This window comes from Sparus aurata, chromosome 20 (assembly GCF_900880675.1).
Source record: "Sparus aurata chromosome 20, fSpaAur1.1, whole genome shotgun sequence".
In the NCBI taxonomy this organism is placed as follows: Eukaryota; Metazoa; Chordata; class Actinopteri; order Spariformes; family Sparidae; genus Sparus; species Sparus aurata.
In genome coordinates, this window is record NC_044206.1 from 17,193,294 (window position 1) to 17,214,660 (window position 21,367).

General features: G+C 41.5%; 1 protein-coding gene across 6 annotated transcripts in view; it reads left to right on the plus strand.

The window, feature by feature from the left end:
• The window catches only part of adkb (adenosine kinase b), a 114,452-nt gene that overhangs the window by 85,082 nt on the left and 8,003 nt on the right, over positions 1–21,367 (plus strand). For all 6 annotated transcript variants that reach the window (XM_030401471.1, XM_030401469.1, XM_030401473.1 and 3 more), the window contains 2 exons: positions 15,346–15,381; positions 19,624–19,738. In XM_030401471.1, the coding sequence (XP_030257331.1) occupies positions 15,346–15,381; positions 19,624–19,738 (151 nt within the window). The remainder of the gene's footprint in view (positions 1–15,345; positions 15,382–19,623; positions 19,739–21,367) is intronic.

Genomic DNA, 21,367 nt, shown 5'->3' on the forward strand with positions numbered 1-21,367 from the left:
TCAAGCAGTGAGGTCTTCCAGGGTCTATATGGGACTAATGCCTGTCCAGAGTGTTTTGACTCCTTCTGGCCTTCCTCTGTGTCGACTGCTGGGAGGGGGGGAGTGGGGAATGACTGCTCATACAGTCGAGCCCGAGACCTCCCATTGTGCACAAGCCAGACAAGGTTGGCGGTCATGCAGTGGTGCATGGTGAGTGACAGGCAACAGGGCTGCCTCACCCACGCTCGCCCATCCATTGCCCCCCCCACCCACCAAGCCAACACCCCCCCGGCCGTCCTCTCACCCCAACTTCCACCCCCCAAAGTGATGGATCAGCCTCAGCCAGCGATGCTTTCATAACAAGTCAGTGACAGTCAGGATCATGCAGACTGACTCCTATAGCCTTGCAGAATGTGCCATAAGGGAGGGCTAATGTGTCTGCCTGTCTCTGCCTTCCTCTCCCACACTTAGTGAGTCACGATACAGAGCTCCGCACACACTCTTGGGGAAATATGTTTTAAAGCAGCGGTGAGATCTCATGATTTGAAAGTGGCTAATAACAATTTTGGGCGTTTTTTTTTTGAGGAAATCGAGTGCTGAATTATTTGTCATGACCGGGATCTTATTTCGGTCGCATCACAATTCCCGTTTGATCATTTGGAAACAATCGGGCAACGCCGCAGACTCCAAAAAAAAAAAAATGTCAATAGCTTCTGTTTTTCCTCTTGCCTTCGCCTGCTTCTGATGTTGAAATGTGTCTGTGTTTCAGACTGAGTCCACCCCTGGTAATTCTGCTGTAACTCGATCCTGCTGGTACTTGTTTGAAACCTGGCATCAGCAGGCCCTCCCTGGCCTATCGGCAGCCTCGTACTTACATAACAGTCTCCCATCCATCCTGTAATTACTGCCTTTTTGGGGCATAGTGTAGTGTCTGTTCCTTCACTGGCGGTGGTGGTGGTGGTGGTGAGGGGGGCGTGGACGGGCTAGCGACGCCGTCTCCGCGTTGCCAGGGCCTCTGAGATGGTGCCGACGGAGGCACATAGACATCAAACGCTACTTCACTTAATTGGCAAACATGTCGTGCGATAACCTGGGAACAGCACAGGCTTAATTGAGTCCTCCTGTGCTGTCCTCCTCTGACTACCTGACATGGAACCCAGGGCCATTACATTTCCCTCCATTTAATGGCTGCAGTTAATTAGGCCCGAATGAGGGAATCATTACCGCTGGAAAAACCACATGCCAGTGGATTCGCCGATAAAATTAGCCACAATTTGCTTTTGCTATTTGAGCATAAGAGATAAACCACACAATGGGGGGGAAAGGATTGGACCATTACTGGCAGATTTGTATTATGGCATTTTAGACATATCATAGACAAATGGAATGATTAATCAAGACTGAATTAATCACCCTGACTGATGTTTTTCTTTTTTTTTTTTAAGCCAGGATTCATGATCTTTTTTTTTTTTTTTTTATCTGTGCAAATGGTTTGAAAATGTGCTTCCTTGATAAAACAGTGAGAGGAGCTTTTCTCCCCACAGTCAATATCCAACAACTTCCTCGCTCCCCTGCCATTAACATTATACTATACCACCCCCGTACAGGAGCTCTTCACGCCTTCCATTGCTGTCCAATGCGTTCTGCAGCTCCGCACTCAGAGGGAGCTTATTTTTATGGGCCCCAGCCCCGTCTTCCAAACGAGAGACAGCCATTGTAATTGAATACTCAATAGGTGAGCCATTTAACAAAAGTGGAAATGGCATTCAGCTATGTATTAATGTGCTTTGCTGAGGCAAAAGGAGCCATCATCATTTCAATGTTCAAGCTGTTTTAAAAGAGCATTTAGCCTGCCATCTCTCCAGGCCATGAGAGCGAAATGACACGGATTTCTTCCTCCTCTGTACTTTTGTGTGAATGTTCCTCGCCCAATATTTTGTATGGTTATCTCGCTTATTTTCCCATCCATCCCTCAGCACCTCTCCCTGATCTAGGTGGAGGGATACAAGCAGCTCTACAGAAGGTTACTGTCATGAAAAGCCCCTCAGGCGTTTTGGCTCTCAGCCCTATTTTTCTCCATCTGCATGCAGTGTGTGTGGGGCGGTGGGGGCTCTAATGATTTTTCCAGGACAGGCTGAAGTGGGTGTACAAGTGTATATATATGTGTGTGTGTTTGTGTGGATGGAAAAAAAAAGCTAGGTGGAGGAGATGCACGGCAATATGGCGTCATTTCTTAACAAATTCCCTGCATTCGTCATTTGGCTTTGTTTGTTTGAAGGACTGCTTGGAAGCTTTATCTCTGTGGCGAGGCCCATGGCTGCTATCGCCTCAGTGACGTATGCGGGAACGTGGAAGTGCGTGCTCCCTGCTGTCAGTACGTGTAGATGATGGCAGGTTCGCTAAAGGCCCCTCAGGGGTATGAGGGGTGTTCTCGCACAGGAAAAGAATAGGAGAAAAGAATTTCCCCTTGACAGCTCACCCACAGCGGACTCGAGATGTACTTCTCGACGGTAGCTTGGGGAAAAATATCCCGTCTCACTGCCTAAAACAAAGAGATGTGAGAGCCAGATTAGCGTATTACCGAAACAGCTTTCCTTTTAGGCTCCTCTCTCTCCCCTCCTGTCAGAGCTGTCTGCGGAAAACGGGGGGGGGGGGGGAGAACATGAGACATTAACCTCCATGTGTTTATTCACAAGGCCCCACAGGCCAACTGGGAGGATGAACACAGAACCATCTCTAAAGCTAGCGAAGCGGAACAATCACAATGTGTCATTGGAGGAAAAGACATGAAGTATTAGCTGCTGCTCTCCTTTTGTGTCTTTCACAGCTGAATTTTAATTGAATGTGCTATTTCTGTGATGAGTCACATGCCTTTCCGTTCAGCGCCAGAGTACATTGACCTTCAGTGTGACGTACAGTCAGTGAGTTGTATGATGAGTCATAGCTGTGATGATTTGCTAAATGCAAAAAAGCTGCCTTTTATAATATGGTTTGTTGTCTTTATTTTTATTTTTTGCTTATCTTAAAAAGGAACATCTCTGCCACGCTATTTTTTTCTTTTTTCCTAACTCTTCTCTATTAGTTGGACTGCTCACATCTCAAACATATGACAACAGGAGACAGGGAGTCTCAAGTCAACATTGCTTGGCTTCATAGCGAGATTACGTAAAATTTGCTGATGCAAAATTTCCAGAACTATATGGTTTAGTTAGATGTTATATTTCCATTCATCTATTTTGCCAGTCAGTGGATTCAAATCTAGGACCTTCTCACTAATGTCACAAAAGTACAAACTTGTCCTAAAGTAAAATAAAAGCAATACTCTAGGTGTCACACCTAATTCAGCTTCTTCAGCCCCAAAACATCTGGTCAAAAATAAACAGCTTTATAATGAGTTTATGGTCATAATCGCTAGTTTCAAGTCTCTGTGTCATCACAGCTTGATGTTAATTTAGTAAATTATGTTTCTATTTAAAGTAAAAAAGTTGAAAAAAACGGAAAGCACTATGATAGAATAGGATATTGCTACCTTGTGATTGACAGATCCACCCTCTTGTCCAAATATGGTCACTTCTGGGTCCTTTTAAACCAAGATGGCGATGGCTGCAATTCTAAACTCAAGGCTTCAAAACCACAAACCAATGGGTGACATCATTATCATTAGTGACTGAGTCAATGTGACCGGGAGCAGGTGGAAGAAGCACCTGGCTGTGCTGCAATTTTGACATGGTGGCGACAATCAGAGGTGCAAGTCACATGAAATCAACAAGATCAAAAATGTCTACCCATTAGAAAAGATAGAGCAATGAAATGTGTACTTTTTCCGAGCACCGCAAACACTCAGAGTGAGTGCTTGTAGCCACATACGCAAAATATGTGCATTTAATTTCTCATTAAAATAAGATACATATTTCACATGCTAAAATCTTGTCTGCAAGTAGCACAAGTAGTAAAGAGTCACAAAGTCAGCAAACTGACTCATTATTATGCATCAATATCTACTGAAAGTAAGCTATAACATTAGCCAACATTAGCAACTATTAGCTATTGGTCAACCCCATTTAAGGGTGCTTAAACTGAGCAATGGTAAGTTTTATTGCTCATGAATTCAGCTTATTCATTTGTAGGAGGGAGATTGTGTCATTTCTTTGACAAGTGTCCCTTTAAGACCGCATGAGCCAAAAATATTGAGAACCACTTAACTAGATCAGATGAAGTGTCACTACAGCGTAATGCAACTGCTACAATTAAACCATCATCCTTTTCCTGTGTGCTCACTGGCAGTGAGAGGGATCAGTGCAGAAGAAGAATGAGCTCTCCAACATTCCTCTGTTTTTCCTGGCCTGTCTGTTTGCGAGTCATGGTACTTTGGGAGCCAGCATGGCTCCACCAGAGGAGTCCGACTAACCACTGTAATTGTGCCGTGCCGAAGCCGCCTTCCCCAACCCTGGGATTGAACCATGAAATATTCGAAAATGCCGGGGTTAAGAGAGGGGGGTCTTTGGCAGTGCAACGTGAAATGTGAGATCATAGAGCATCTTTAACAAGGAGGCGGATAGAAAGCCAGCCAGCCTTCCAGTCGGGCAGCCAGGGCACACAGTGGAGTCCTCTGAAGGAGAATAATTATGGATGTAAGAGGAGATATTGCGCTGGGAGCAGATCAATAGTGCCCACGTTCTGCTGGCGCTGAGGCCAGTGTATTTCTGTCACAGCAGGAGAGAGTGCAGGATATCAGCTTGTTGCTGGAGGGACTCACAGAAGTTTGAACACCGGCGGGCTTCCCAGATAGCCTTACAACCCTCATGTACACCCCCCCCTCCCAAATCACTGCTGCTTGGAGCTTGGCTGCTTGCTTTCTCCCCATCTCCAATCCTCTTATCCACACAGAGTTGGCGGGAGGACTGGCCTTTGTCTACTCTCGATTGTATTCCCACAGTCCAGGCTATACGGTCATGTTTTCCACTGTCATTTGGAGGACTCCCCCTATTCTCCTCTTGCTTAGAAAATTCTGGATAAGAAAATGACAGGGAGATAATCGACAAACATAATCTACCACCCGTAATAACAAATTGATTTGCCCCCACGCCACTGATAATGAAACCTATGGGTTTTGTTTTAGAAATGTTGCTCATGTCGCTCCCACTCGAACTGAATGAAGCGATTGTTTTTTTTCTAATTTGTTGTGGGTCTTTTGATTGCATCACGCCAGGTATCACGTGTCAGCTGTGCACATGAATGTGAAATGATTTAGCCTCATTGTTGACAGAGGCCCCCCCTGCCCTCCATGCAGCTTTTCATCTGGCAAACGGCCATCTTATGCCACATCAACAGATAGCACGCTGGACATCATCTCAATTTTTGTATGGCCAATTTATTCAGACAAAGCTCTCATGTCCCTTGTGCCACACAAATGGTTTGAATTATTCTGAGAGCTTTTTTTTTTTTTTTTTTCCCTCCCTGGGTTTCCATTGTCTGAAGCATGCAAGTCCCTCCAGAGCAGATCTTTGTTTCTCATTAGGGGGTAAATAGAGCAGGCCAAATGTTCATATGTTTATTATACTCAGGAGGGCATGGTCACTGTTCTCAGCAGTTCACAGCAGAAAAAAAAGCTGTTTGCTTTCTTGACCTTTGTTTGCAGCGCCTGCAGCCAAATGTCTGTTAAATTTTCTGGGTAATAAGCTCCTAGAAACTGATCGCCCGCGATGAAGTTCTAGCCTCATCAAAAAGGGTTTCTCGAGCCTTTACCCAGAGTAAAAAAAGTAAATGCATAATCATCATTACTATTCACAGGTGATTATTTGAAGCATTGTTTGAAGTTTACACATGATGAAACATCTGCAAAGATATCAAAAATGCATGCATATGTTCATAAAAAACACAAAAAAACGAACACTAGAGAATACTATACTGGAGTACACAAACATGACATTCAATGATAGAAGAGGTGAACAGCAACAGAAAAAGTAGGTTTGAAATGTATTTTATTTCTCCATAACATTGAGTATTTCTGACTAAATACAGCAGTCGAAATAAAACCTTAAAGAAATCGTCTTTAACTACAAATAAATAGTTGCTAAAAGTCATAAAGGAACCTAATCCGGTTCCTCAGGACAGTGTGGGTCTGTTGAAATCAATTTTGACTTGCAACATAAGCAAACAAATCAAAATTGTGTGGACTCTTGTATTGTTCCTCTGTGGTGCGGCTTCTTCTTTCCACAGGCCAGACAGAAGACCACGAACGAAGCGCAAATACATAAATCTTTCATGCAAAATAACCACTATTGTTTAATAAAAAAAAGTTTTCAAGGCCTCCAGCAGCAGTTATAACTAGAGGGCATTTAAAGAACTTAAACTCTGCGAGTGCGCAACAATCCTCTACCTTGCTGTTTCACCTGAACGCATTATTTCTATTAAATTGCATTTTTAAGATAAATTGATGTATTGACCCTGGAATTGTGCCCCTAAGAGCTGGTATTAACATTGCTATTCAGTTTCTTTTTATGTGTGTGACTAAGAAAAAGTAATCCTCGAACTGTGGAAGACCTGAATCCTGAAAAATTCAATCAGGTGAACCTTGACCAAACAAACTTTCAGACAATCAATAAAAACTTACAAAAGTAAAACTTCACTTGAGAACAAAAGGAGTTCTCACTTGTGTTAGCAGCTTGTATTTTCTCGAGTAAGTTATTCTATAAAGCAAGGTCAGAGCTACTGAATCGAGGTGTATATATATATATATATATATATATATATATATATATATATATATATATATATATATATATATATATATATATATATATGTGTGTGTATGTATGTATGTATGTATATGTATATATATATATATATATATATATATATATATATATATATATATATATATATATATATATATATATATATATATATATATATATATATATATATATATATATATATATATATATATATATATATATATATATATTTCATGTTTGAAATGTGCACAAGAAGTCTTTAAATTCTAAAATCAGCTCGACATTTAAGAGGAATGACAGTAGTAAGAACTAGTGAAAAGCCTCTGCATTGGTTCTGCTTTTTGAGCAGACCACAGTTTTTTCATCCATCCATAGTCGAGAGAGCCAGACGCTGGCAGTCTGACGTTGTGGGCTGACCCCTTGTTAGAGCCCAGAGGTGAGATGTGTGATAGAGGCCCTCAGTGCTGATAAGGCCATCAGGCTGATAACTAACTCCCCCCAGTACAAAGCTGCTACTGCCGCTGCCCCGGCTTCCATTAGCCCCACCAGACTGGCTGAATGCCTCCCTGTCTCTATCTGAGGTTACATCCTCTGTTCTGAGCCCCTTATGCAAACCCTGCTTTCCCCATGCTGAGATTGCTATCAGCAGAGATATTTATGTACTGCACATGTTTCCAATTGTTTAACCTTTGGACCTGTGCTGTAGGTGCTGCTGCAGTCCCTGTTGGCTTGCTAAGAGACCTTTCTCCTGCCCTTGTAGGCAGGCTGAGATAGATGGGAGCAGAGGCTGTTGCTAGAGGTGTGTAATGGACTGGCAGGCAAGGGCACTGTTGAAATTGGTCACATCGGAAGCTTAGGTCAACCCTGCACTTGCACAAGTTTGAACAAATCTCATCCAAACAGACTCTGCTGTATTCTGTGCTTTTTAATGAATCTAACACGACTAATGTGGATAAAGTTGCACACCCTGTATTTCGGTGTAGTAAAACTTTAAAGCCATTCATTTAAACAAATAAAGTCTCCAAAGTGTGTGATGTTTTTTAGCCTTAAGGTCAAAATGAGTACACATTTTAAGTACAGTGTGATTGTTGGGGATGTCCCAATCAAGAGTTTTTGGCTTGATTCAAGTCCATTAATAATGGACATCCGCTCAAGTCCTATCAGATACTTATAGTTACTTGTGTGGATTGAAATAACAGCTGCACAGTACTTTAATATGACATATTTTATTTATTATTTATATATTTTCATAAGCTACTTGATCAAAAACAGAAGTGTCCCAGTTTTAGCCGAACATATTGGTTTGATATTAAGAAAACCATTGTGATGAAGTTGTTAGATGGTCAGATGAGAGTCAGCTGACAGTCACCTAAGAGACATCGTAAAAGAGCCATTCCACTGAGGACGACATGATCAAAAAGCAAGGCAAGGCAATCTGAAAGTCTGTAAGAAAGAGAACAGCCATGCTTGGGTCTTCTCTCCGCGCAGCATGAAGTAGAGAGATTTGATTTATCGCATTGAGTCTGTAATTCTTCAGAGAATTAGCTACTTTCAAATTCCACAGGAAGAATTTTCCCTTACTAGCCGCAACACAAGCATGCTGAGGTGGACGAAACACATTCACAGCCCAATGGATCAGATTGTCATCAATATGCCCGGATCGGCCCCCGATACCGATCCTTCGGTTGTCACAGTCTCTTATGGTCGTCAACAGAATCTGGACCGAAGTGGATCCTTGCTGCGGAAAAGCCCAATCCATGTCTGCAAGTTTGCACCAAGAACACCATCTGTCCACAGCGCTTCCATTGAAAACTGCAAAATGAACCTCAGTTCATGGTTTAGATGTCTATCAGACACTTCACAGATTATTATGGGAAAACATGCAGACTCTGTTATCATAATACAGGGCTATTCAGACATCAGAAAATGTTTTGTTTTAATGCAGGCTTTATGAAAGTAGTATGTAGGAAGCCGTTTAGAAAAATATCCATATAATTGAAGTAGACGCTGAATCAGTAACAGATCAGCGATTTGGATTTGAGGCAAACAGACATAATAGAGACGTTCATATTTCTAGGAGGAGATATTGACGTTCACAGCAGTACATTATATAATGAACATATCCTGAGGCGAGCAGAGAGGTTTGACAGAAGTTAAGAAATTAACACCATCTCATGCACTGCAGACGGTATCGCAAATGTAAATGCTCTTTCTCACAACAATACACCATCTGGACAAAGCTGTTTAAAGTACAGGGGGAAATAATGCAGTTATTTATTTTCTTTAATTATATTTCCAGCAAGTGTTTTTTTTTTATGCTTTTCACAACTTTGCTCCAAGATGTTAGAGAAACACTTAGGAGAAGACAAATTGCAGGTAATGCATTTGGGAGTTGTAGGAAGCCCTGGTTTCAAAATCCAGCTTAAACTGCCTGTTCACGCGGATGTAAATCTGTCAGTACCGAAAAAATTACTGAGTTGCAGATTGAACTTGTACGATCACACCCGAATGTAAGAAAATAACTAGGTAGAGATGAAACATACCACTTAATGGCTTGGTAAAAATGTGAAGTGAAATGCCATCAGTCGTTCTTGAGTAAATTCCCAGAGGCAGTAAAAAGCGACTCCTGCCTCTCTGGAGTGTGTTGCTCGGCGTGCGTGTTTACCCTCATGTTTGTGGCATGTCATGCTTGAGCAGGATTGCTGCATTCTCCTGGGAGCTACGGGAGGGCTCGGCACAGGTGATTTATTCCTCCTAATCTGTCCTGCACAGTAGCAGGCGGCCGCCTTCCCTCCGCCCAGCGTGAGCGAGGTTCTATCAGCTAGCGTGATCATATTATCAGCCCACATATCATCGAGGTGGCAGCTTCCCGTTCAGCGGCACCTGGACTCGTGCTGGGGGCTGACGTCCCAACATCCAGGAGGAGTCATGTTTGTGACCCAGAGGCCACGTCAAGGGCACTAACAATCCCCACTGATGCCATCGCCTTGATTAGTTATTCATTCTCCAACCCCCCACCCACCAGCCTGTAATGTATGCTGTAGTAATCTGGCTGGAAACGCTTGAGTTGAATGCCAGATGTTGTTTTTACTGGGCATTTATGGAAGCTGTCTGACTCGCCTCAGTGATGTCTTATGCTTACATGCAGGGAATCAGGAAAAATATGTCCTATGTCATTGTTGTATATATCTGTAAGTAGTGATAATTGGCTGAATTATTTTGGGATGTCGTGACCCAGTCATGCTCAGTTTGGTTTAAAAGGCTTCTACGTTAAGTGATTTGACATTTCCAAATGATGTGTCCAGACCTGATAATTTGTTCCCCCTTCAGTTTGCACAGTTTTACGACCGAACCAGTTAGACATATTTTCCAACCCTATCATAATGTTTTCAAGTTAGTTCTGCAATTGTGGAAGTCAGTTCTCTGCTAAATACTTGCAGGCTTATAACTCTGAAGTCTTTTGAAATGAGCTCTTATTGAAATGCCCAGAAAGGAAGAAGAAAAGACAGGTGTTGTTGTAAAAAAATTAAAAAATAAAATAAATACTTGTCAGGGCTATACCCTCTTCAGTATCTCCACACAATGTCAAATACAATTCAATTTCTGCTTCGGCATCAGCTTAGGCTAACACGGTCAAGCAAATGCCTATTTTCTGAAAGTCCCCAGGGGAGTTACGCTTCTCAGCTTATCAACTTTTATTAACCTTAGCACAGAGGTTTGCTCTTTGATTTAGATTCTTTGGGAAACACTGAAATTGGATTTTTTTTTTTTTTTCTTTTTTTTTTCTCGACTCACTCCTGCTGTGATATATGCTCAACAACTTGTTAAACAGGGGATGGAAAACAAAATACGTGCTTCGGTTTGTTGTTCGGAACATTTTATCAGGACAGCCAATAAATCCTCTTGTTTTATTAATTTAATCTCTGTCAGGTTTCTTCTTCTAATGTGGTGCTTTAAAGGCACAGTATGTCATTTCTGCCTTAAGGGGTCTCACAATCAAAACAATGAATTCAGAACAAAACAATGTGATGGCATTGTGAATTGAAGTAAACGACTTTCTTGTTGAACAGCTGATGGAAATCTATCCGATGTGACTTGCAACAGGCGACCAACACCCCCGTTACTTTTCAACATTGTTGGAAATATTTGGGATAATGTTCATACACAACTCAACTAACTGTATAATAACAGTCAGTTTTAGTTTTTTTTCAATAATCAAATGTGACATATTGTATCTTTAAGGGCAAACTTGTATGCATTAAATGTTATGGCAAGCAGGAAATGTCTGTTCAAATGCAGAGTAGTAAACCAGAAACTGTTTTGGTTCTTGGATCGACAACTTTACTGCTCTGGCTCAGTCTGACTTTTCTCCCAAGAATTCTTTACAGACAAGGAAGCAAAAGGCTAAAAGAAACAACAACAAAAAAAACTGCTGTATACTGCCAGCTCAACACCAAACAGACTTGCACACAGTTAGCAATGTTAGCAACCAACGGCTGAACATGTTATCACCTTAAACAAAGCATGAGCTGGTAGAGAATAAAAATGGATATAAAAGAAGAGTGAATAAGACACGGTCCACACACAGGTGTATTTCTCTTGAAACAAGCTTTTTCTTTAGGTTGAGGCCTTTTGTACACCAGAAATTCACAAACTTCATAATAATTTTTTTTGTGAAACAGAGATTTTTGGAAACAATGATGCAGGCACCAGTATTCGCTTACCAGTTGTATTGTAAAATCCATATGTGATAAAATATTAGGGGAATCTATTGTCTATTATATTGACACTGCAGTCATAGGAAAGGTAAACTAAATGGCTGCTGACTGTTTTAATAAAAATAGCATTATCCAGGAGTATTCTGTGAAGAGTAGTCACGTTTCTCTGCCTCGCTCATAGTATTTTCTGTAACCAAGCAACCAACCACATTGTACAACCTACTTCCTGTTAACACTGGAACACTATGCCCAGTGTACTTGGCAATGTCATATGTGTTTTCAGGTGTGTTGTAAGGACTTCGCAAACCCTTTTTCCAACAGGAAACGTGTATGTGTGGACTAGGCCTAAAGATTGGAGTTACATTGGCCAGGCAGATGGAGTTAATGCTGCTGTCGATCCGACCTCTCAGAAGTGCCCCAACTGCAAGTCACCTAACATAATCTCTGAGAAAATGAATCAGGTTTTTTTTATTTCCAGAACCCTTCATACCCACTTTGCTCCTCTATTAGATAAAGACTGGATCTAGATAGAGCAATTTAGCTTCGTTAGGAAGAAGGAAATAAAGTCTATACGGTTATGGATAGCCTCACAGAGAATACCCACATACTGTGTGGCACCTCGGATCGTTTCCAAACCGGGCATGCTAGGCTCCTGTGACATACAGTGTCAAGGAAAACAAAGTGTGAAAACTGCCCTTTGCATGAAGTGTGTATTTCCTCTTTCATTTTGCTTGGCAAGATATTGTAGACTCCCGCCCCCTGACTGGGCTCTGGATTATTAGCTTAAGCTCTCTAAAAATATCCCTTTGACTGTTTAAGCCTCTGACAGCAGCAACATCTCACACATTCTGATAGCTTTATACTAACTATGGCTGCAGAGGGCTCATGCACTCAAGCCCGCCTTGTTATCTTTTACCTTGTTTGCCCGAGGAGGAGAAGGAGGAGAACTCGTGAGGCCCCCGAAAATCTGCAACAGCCTTCTCTCTCCCTCTCTCCTCCGGAATCTGACTCGGAGCGGATCATCAAAGACGAGCATGCAATCACAGCAATCTCCGAACAAACGAGATGCTTTTTTGAGCACGAGAGGATTTTGCCCAGATGTCACTCGAAGCACTTGTCATTGTTGCGACAGCTGTAGAAGCACATGGACTGTCATTTGAAAAGGCGTATACTGCAACATACCAAAGCAGCACACGTCAAATGTGAAACATACACAGCCTGAAACATAGGATTTTTGAATATTAATACCGTAAGCCCCTTAAGGAAATTGTGAGTTTTATTGCCTAACGTTTCAGTGTTATTGGCTTGCCTGTGCAGTCGCAGTAATTGCATATTTACCGCCATACAGTATTTATCATACCAATATATTAGGTTTATCTGAGCGTATAGTACCAAATGTTTTTTGATGTTGGCATTCATAAGAGCTCATGGAAATTAATAAATTCCTGAAAGGGATTACACTGTACACATGTGGCTCATAGACATCGCTTCAATTATCTTTTCTTCTAACACCCACACTCTCTCGAAAGGCTTTTCTCACTAATATTATAGCTGCTAACTAGAGAGAGACGGAGGGTGAGATAGAGGCATGCGCCGCTCAACAGCACCATTGTTATTCCAGCCTTCATTCATGTGTCTCTCTTTTTAAATGCTTTGAGATGAAATATCACTGTTTTGACAAGACTTTTTTCCAAGCCACTCGTATCCCTGCGAGATGCCTCATGCTGGTCGCTGATGGAACGTTCCTGAGTAGAAAATGTCAATATGTGGTTGTAAATAAATGAAAACAAGTGTGAGACCTAAGCCCTCGATAGATCGAAAAAGGCAACTGGAATGAGAAAAAGAAAAAGACTACTCACCTGTGCTCATTATAAACGTGCTTTTTTGGCTACAGAAGCTAATTGACTAGCCTCTTAACCTCTCTATGTGTTGGAGGAGGGTTAGGGAGGTGGTGATGAATTGACATATTGCTGGCGCTGTGATGTTGATCCAAGGCAGGGAGCCATGAGGCTTTCCTCCAGGGACCGGTAACCTTATTGTTCCATGTCATCTCCTCCCCTTCTGTTTGAGGACCAGGTTGTCAACCTCTCCCCAAGGTCACGCAAACACCAGCCCCCTTCTACAGATAATTGGATTATTTAGAATCATAGCATCAACTTATTGCCCCGTCTGGGGTCAAAAGTGAATTTAGTGCACAAGGTTGTCTGTCATGGTTTGTGGCATCGTTCTGAACTGATGAGCAACAGCTTCTGTCACCATTTAAAAGGCTTAAATTGGACATCACAGCTAACCATATTGTGAATCACGCTGGTGTGTATTTAGTGTTTTGTTTTTTTTCTATTTCAAAAATGCACTTGTTTCTATTCATTTCTGACCCTGAAACTTGATACTTTTGTGGTTGGTTTACATTTCATGTTTTATTTTTTGTGTTTTTTCCTACCTTTCCCGACATGTATTGATTTCCATTGATCACTGTATAATATATAAAAACAGTAAGCCGACTTGAAACATGCTCAAAGTTCCTAAAATATTAACTTCAGCATTTACAAATCACAGAAAACTTATACTTGTAGGCAGTATTGAGTTTTGTGTATTTTTCCATGCAGCTGTTGGTTTCCATTCATTTTCATACAATATTAAAAACAGCTGGAAAACTCTTGAAACTTGAAACTCAGGAGTGTCATCTGGTAAAACTGGGCAGATTAAAACTGTGATCTAGTTTCACTGCAGATAGATTGGAGGAATTGGGCCTGCTTTACCTCGAAGGATGTGAATCTCTAAGCACATCAAACAATTAATTTCTGATTCAGAGGGCTACGATGCGATTATATACAGATTATAAATGCATCTTAATGGTGCCATAACTTTTGATTTCTATGCGTCTTTGCTACTCTTCTACTTTTCAAACATAGCGTATTTGCAATGATAAACAGATTCCTTTACTTATTCCTTTATTCCTTTACCTTTATTCTTAGTCACGATCAGCCATCCTCGCCAAAACTTAAGAAGTAGCCTAGCTTAGAACATAAACACACTGTACATGTTTCTGTTCATTATGTGAAGCCATGTAATCTGAAAAGTTGTAAATCGAGAATTGTTTTTTAAATGTTCGATTGTTGAAGATTTCTTCATCAAGGCATCATCTTTTAAAAGAGTTTTTGCGACACATCCAAAGAACTGTAAATTGTATTGCGGACTTAATGTTGTCTGTGATGGATTAGAATAATTTTGATTATTGTATTAAGATTAATGGAAATCAATGGCTACATGAAAAGGCTGGATCACCACATCTACATATCAAAACTATACAGCATTAAGTTGGATTAGACAACAAGTTTCAAGTGTTTGCCATCCGATTCTCATGCCATATGTTAATGAATAGAAATCAATGGTTACCCATGTATCTCAAACTCTAGCATATATTTTGAAAAGTGTAGCATCAGTGTTACATGATTTATAGTTAAATAGCAAAAACTTGCGTAAGCCCTGATATGGGCCACAAGTGCACCTGTTAGGAAACTACAGAAACATATAGTGGGTGTTGAATGCCTGCAGTGCTGGGGATTCCCACACACCAGCACATATTCATGGTTTCAATGGTGGTTTCATGGCTGGAGGCTGACATGGTGTTATCTCATGCTGCCGTGGTAAGATGAGATGAAGTGGGGCAATAGATTAAATGGGTGGGCTGCATGCCTGTTAAATCAGGAGCTGGCAGAGCAACACTAACTCGGGTTACTTATTCTCAGGTGACATGGCTGTACATGTGAGGAGCGGAGGCAAGCGAGATGTCTTTACTTCACGTCTGGAGTGTGACATTCTGCTCTGTTTGTGACTCTCTAATTAACTGCTCATTTATGTGTGTGTGTGTGTGTGTGTGTGTGTGTGTGTGTGTTTGTTTTCTTTTCTAGGAGGCGGCCACATTTGCCAAAGAGCTGGGCTTTGAGGTGAGTTGACCAGCAATTGCACACTAAACAGATCCTAAAGGTTTATTTTTTGCTGATAATGAAGTTCTTTTTGGACAGTGATTGATGTGCTATTATACTCTGCAGGCCTTGCAGCAGTTGCTATGGAAACCTGGCAGTCGTCATGGTTTCTTTGTTCAGCCAGCTCTCTGTTATGACGCACTCTGCTAGGTCTGCACCCAACATCGCCTACAGATGTTATTTATTGAATTTTGAAAAGCCTCTTGGGAAGCTGAGAAGTTGGGCATGGTTTCAAGCCTTTCTCTGCAGGCTTGGGGCTCATCAGGTTGCCTGGTTAAAAAGCCTCCTCATTATCTTCATTGCACTCGGGGATGATACTGTATGTCTTCCCTTCACTGCACACTGAAACGCACTGTAGTCTTTTAATAACGAAATTACAGCCACCTGTGGTTTTAGATTATGGAGATGAAAATTACAGTGCTTGTTACCCCATAGAATGTACACTATGTGTTTTAAAGTGGATGAATGAATGTTCCCCTTGGTCTAGATTTCTGCTTGTGTTTTGCATATCCCTCACGCTGCTTTTTTAAAATGTGAAATCAAAAAGGCACAAATAGCCGGTGCATGTGAGGTTTTTTTTTCCCCCCGTTTTTTTTTTTCAAATGGGCTCAGGTATTTTAAGTGCCTTCTCTCTTTCAAAGGTAGAGCTGCCTTGAATATGGCTCTGCACTGTGTGAATAATTGTCATCCAGAATCACTAACGGTGTGATCAACGTGACTGGAATAGAAATGCAATCCTGATGCCAGTGACAGGTTTAAGAGAGGAGAAGGGATGAAGGCGGGAAAAGAGAGGGGGGGGGGGGGGGGGGTGGCGGTGATGGAGGGGGCCTCGTATGAAAAAAAAAGAAACGCAAAGGGCAAAGTGTAGACTCTGCTAGTAGTTACAATTCTTTGACATTTTCCATGTCAACCTGATTTGCCAGAACACTCTGCGAAATTGCATTGGATGAATGTGATTTCTCAGATAACATCAGTGGCGTGTGCTGTACTTACTGCATTTCTAGATGGTTCACAGTTGTCTCCTCCTTTTTTTTCTCTCTTGTCACTTTTTTGATGACAATTTTGCTTGCCCTCATACTGAAGCTGTACACTGGAAATTCTTCAATAGATAGATAGATATAGATATAAATATAGATAGATAGATAGATAGATAGATAGATAGATAGATATCTCTCTATATATAGAGAGAGATATATATAGAAATATAGAGAGATATAGAGAGAGAGAGATGGATAGATGGATAGATAGAAAGAAAGTTTTACACGTAAGTAATATACCTGTATTATAACTGCACAATCATTCTAGGTTATGTAGTGAAAATCAGTATAATTGGTATATTCTTTCAACCCTTAGACAGAAAATTTAGAAAATGTCTGAAATTCAGGTTCAAGTGAGATTCGGTACTGACCTTGGAAAAAGCAGTTTGAAAAAGGCTGAGTCTTAACACACTTTGCCGGAGCTTTCAGACGTATCCCGTGGCTCTCAGTCACGAAGACTGCTTAAGGATGGCCACAGCTGACTGTAGATGGTGGATAAAATTGATTTTTAGATGCATCATGATTCTCTCTTGAAAGATTATGTCTCAATGCAGGGAAGTCAATTATTGGACATTTAAAATCCCATCCTCAACATCTTGATCGCCTTTAACAATTTTGTAAGACCGGGCTTTATGTTGGGTGGTGAAACGTTACGGATGTTAAACACGTGCACCATGATTACATTCTAAGATAGGCTGCCTCTTGAGTTTGTTGAGGATAGCTGAGCTTCAGCGAAGATAATGAAAGTGAAAGTACCTGTTTATTTTGATATGGATTAATACTAGTAGGTTATGACAAGCGATAATTGAAATATAATTGTCTGGTGCATAGAGATGCACAACCCCACATCTGACCACCAATTATCATTTGACCAACATTATGTAAGATCGAAGTTCATTGCACTCTCTTCCAGGAAGTATTTTCATTGCATCACAGATAGGACACATCTTATTGTGTGTCATCATAAATTGAAAGGCTCGTCTGCATTAATAAATGCTAGTTAAATGGTGGGCGCCTCATCTACCTGTTGTTCTTTGGTTTTGAAGTTTTTTTCTTTTTCAAGTCACCCATGCGAGTATATTATCCTGATTCACAATGGAATCGACTTCTTGTTTTTAACCTGATCCATGCTGATAAGCTCTTATATTATTCCATCCGGACTCATTAGTATGCATTCTAACAAACAGAGTTACTACATGTGTACCAACTCATGTGACCCACTAAAACATGAGAACATAATCAATCAATAATTTTTAACAACAGGCTTTAATAAATATTAATGCAATTTAATTATATCATCAATAATATGGTTCTAGTCTACGCCAATAAACAAACTCTATAAATTATAATTAATTTATGCAGCGCAGAAAAAAATGAGTTGTGTCTCTGAGCCATTAAGGCCAGTGATGTTCATAAAAACTCAGTAAATGTCCAGTTATGTGGTCGGTGTGGGACTTCTGAGGGGGGCTATAATTGTATTTTGTTGTAGTTGCTCCCTGGTAGTCAAAATCGGACCCAAAAACGCTGCACGACGCACCCTTAATGTATTCTGAAACATTGTTATCATCACATTATGGATGACTAACAGAAATGACAGCCGCACTTCTTCAGTGTAAATACATGATTAAAAAAAAAAAAAGCCTGTCCTCTCCAAAACAGCAATCAGCAGATCTGAACACAGTCGCCTGATTGTGAGCCGTTTCCTTTAAATGCTCAAAGAACTATCTGCATCGCAGCTCTAATTGAATCTCTCCCTGGCTGTGTTTCTCAAACAGCCTGCAGTGGAGATGATCACTTTCTCGCTGGCGCCAACACAAAAACACAATTTAGCACCATTGTAAAGCTTTCATATTTCACGGTTTGTTGATTTATGTCTGATCAATTGCCGCACAATCGTAAATATTGCCATTTGTCAGCAGTAAAGTAAATTGACCATATCGTTTGTCAATTCATTTGCTCTGCACTCATGTTATTTCTCTGCATTCTCCTGCCATATAGGAGAACTTGTCAGGTAAGTTCATCTGCCAGGCAAAAAGCTGGAAGTTGTTTTTTGTGTGTTTATGTGTGTGTAGTAACAGCTATGATGCTCTAACCCTCCACCTCTGGCCCTTTAGAACCTTTTAGCTCCTAAACCTGAGTAGAGCGCCTTTTTTTATGTCAGCGAACATAAAACCAAAGGGTGACAATGTGCCGGGGCCTTGTGCGGTTTTGCATTCAGTGTCTGGAGGAGTGCTTGTGGTTACATCGAGTCACAGTGACAAATTGCCTTTTTTTCACCACAGCCTGCTAACAGCCTCTGTATTAACCTCACCATTAGCACTTACTTAGAGTGTTACACCCATTTTTCCTCGGCCCAGGGTCTCCCTGGACCTCTCAGGGCTGATTAAAGGACATTTGGGAAGCATTTAGAGGTGTAAAAGCTCATTGGTTTGAGTGAGCCAGTGTGGCTGGTGGTATTGGAGCCTATCTCTCTGATTACTCCCATAACCACAGTATTTGCTCGCCCTGAAGGTGCTCGAGTGTTAGCTTTGATACAGATGCTAGAGGCGTCTCCGACCCTTAATGCTGGCTCCTCGGTGTGCTGTACTACGGAGAAGCAGGGTCCACCCCACTGCGAGACGGCGATAAAGACATTCCACCTGCTCATAGTACATCATGATGAGTTAATAATAAAGTAGCACTGACAGGTGTGGGTTTTTTTATCCCTCTCATGATCAAAGGCAAGCACTCCGGAGAGTTCTGTCGTCTCCAGGCGAGAATATCCATTCTGTGCAGATGCTGAGGAGAGATGGCCTGTTTCAGGAAGAGAATGATACAGTACACGCACCACCTATCCCTTCAGTGCGCAGAAGTAGCTTTATCTGACAACAGCATATCTTCACACGCTTACTTTCATCTCACTTAGGGAATATGACATTCTAATATTTTACAGCTCTCCTGTAACTGCACGGAAACATCATTGAGCACCGCTATTGATCTTTCTTCTCGCAGCGGTTCATAGCCCGTCTCGTTTCATTATCACTTGATCCGTCTGGCAGGATCAAAAATATCTGACCTCTCCCAGTCGCATTTGTGAATCTTTGATTAACACCTCAGAAATCTGCTCTCCATGATCCGTCAAACTTAACATGCTCATCCAGCGGTCCGTTTGGTTTTGTTTTTGCAGACAGATGACATTGCGGAGATCGCAAAGAAGACCCAAAACCTCCCGAAGGACAACACAAAGAGGCAGCGAGTGGTGGTCTTCACCCAGGGCAAGGACGACACTGTTGCAACTGTTGGTAGGCAATTTTTTGTGTTTTTTGACTTATTCCCACTCAACTCCTACCCAAAGCCATCCCAACTTTGGCCCCTTTTGGACATCTTTGCTCTTCACTTAAACTTCATCTCTCAAAAAACTGCAGAACGCGGCCTAAAATAGACGGTAGATCGCCGACTGAAGAGAGCCGAGTGCTATCAGTAATTTCTTTGAAGTTAACCTGCAATATTGACACCAGATGTTAAAAAAAAAAAAAAAAAATGCTTGCACTTAGGTTCTGTCATTTCAGAGCATAAAAGAAGTGTGGGGGATGCAGAGAGCAGGCATTGATTTGTGAAGTACTTCTAACTTTGTCTTGGACGGACTCCAGGCCAGTCCTCAGCAATTTTTAATGCTTCATCTCTTACATCCTGCCCCCTTTTTTTTTATTTTCCTTCTTCCTGCAAAATGCTTGGCAGAGTGACCTTGAGGAGAGGGGTTGACAATGTTGGTCCACAGATCAATCCAATTTCCTTTGATTCGGGCATATTTGTTAGCAGGACATTAAAAAGACAGTGTCATCATAACGGAGCAGGGGTTGCAGGTTTAAGCGGTGCGGGGAGAGACGATGGTTTCCGATTACTGCTGGGAGCCATTGCCTTTGTGTAGAGCCACGGGGTGTCTCTCCTCGATGCCCTTGCAGCTCAGACTAGTCGTGCACGAGGGAGAGATGGCCTCAGGTAAAGACTCCGGCATATCACTCATCACTGGGGACTGCAGAGAGGCACAGCTACAGCAGGACTGTCAGAGCTGCAGGACTCTGGCTTCACATGTGTCCAATGTCCTCAATTTCATACCGCTGGTGAGAGCGTTTACGAGCCGAAGTGATATAATGCCAGCAGTCACTGTTGGCATTATGAAACAATCAATAATTAATTGTTTATTTTCTCTGTTTTTCCGTCGTGGTTTGTTTTTTTAATTGTCTGTGCTGCCCTTTTGGACTCACAAGAGAGACTTGGTATAATAAAGGGTGGGAGTGGCTGTAATCAATATTTTTATATTACTAATAGAAATATCCACGTTTGATCTCAAAGGGGATGCTCATAGTAATGAACCCACATAATTATAGTGTGCCAGACTATTTTTAGCATCCTTTAATTCATTGGTCTGGTTTTATTACCGGTCAGTTTACTGTTTTGGTTCACTCTCAGCAGTGGTGTTTACAGCCGCAGCAGGCTGCTGTTTTCGGAGATAAAGCTCTGATAAAGCCACTATACGCTACCTGCTCGACAGAACAACAAACAGACACAGTTAGCCACTAGCTGGTGAATAGAGTGGAGCATTTAGCAGCTAAATAAAGAGATATTTCCCTCTGGACAGTTGGTGGAGAACAAAAACTGAGCTAAAAAGGAGACATATTTTTGCAATAACAACACACCTCACAAAATGCGAAATGTATGCAAGAATCTAAGTGATGTTCAGTGCAGTGAACCTTGTTCCACTCCTGAGGGCAAACGCACACTAGGGCACATTCATTTTCAAAGTATGAAAAATTCCTGGAAGTACATTTCCTTTCATGAGAATTTGAAACAAAATCTTTAAGCAGAAGCTCGACAGTTAAAAAGGACAAGAATCCATCCATTGTGCAGGAGGTGATGGATAATTCCTGCCC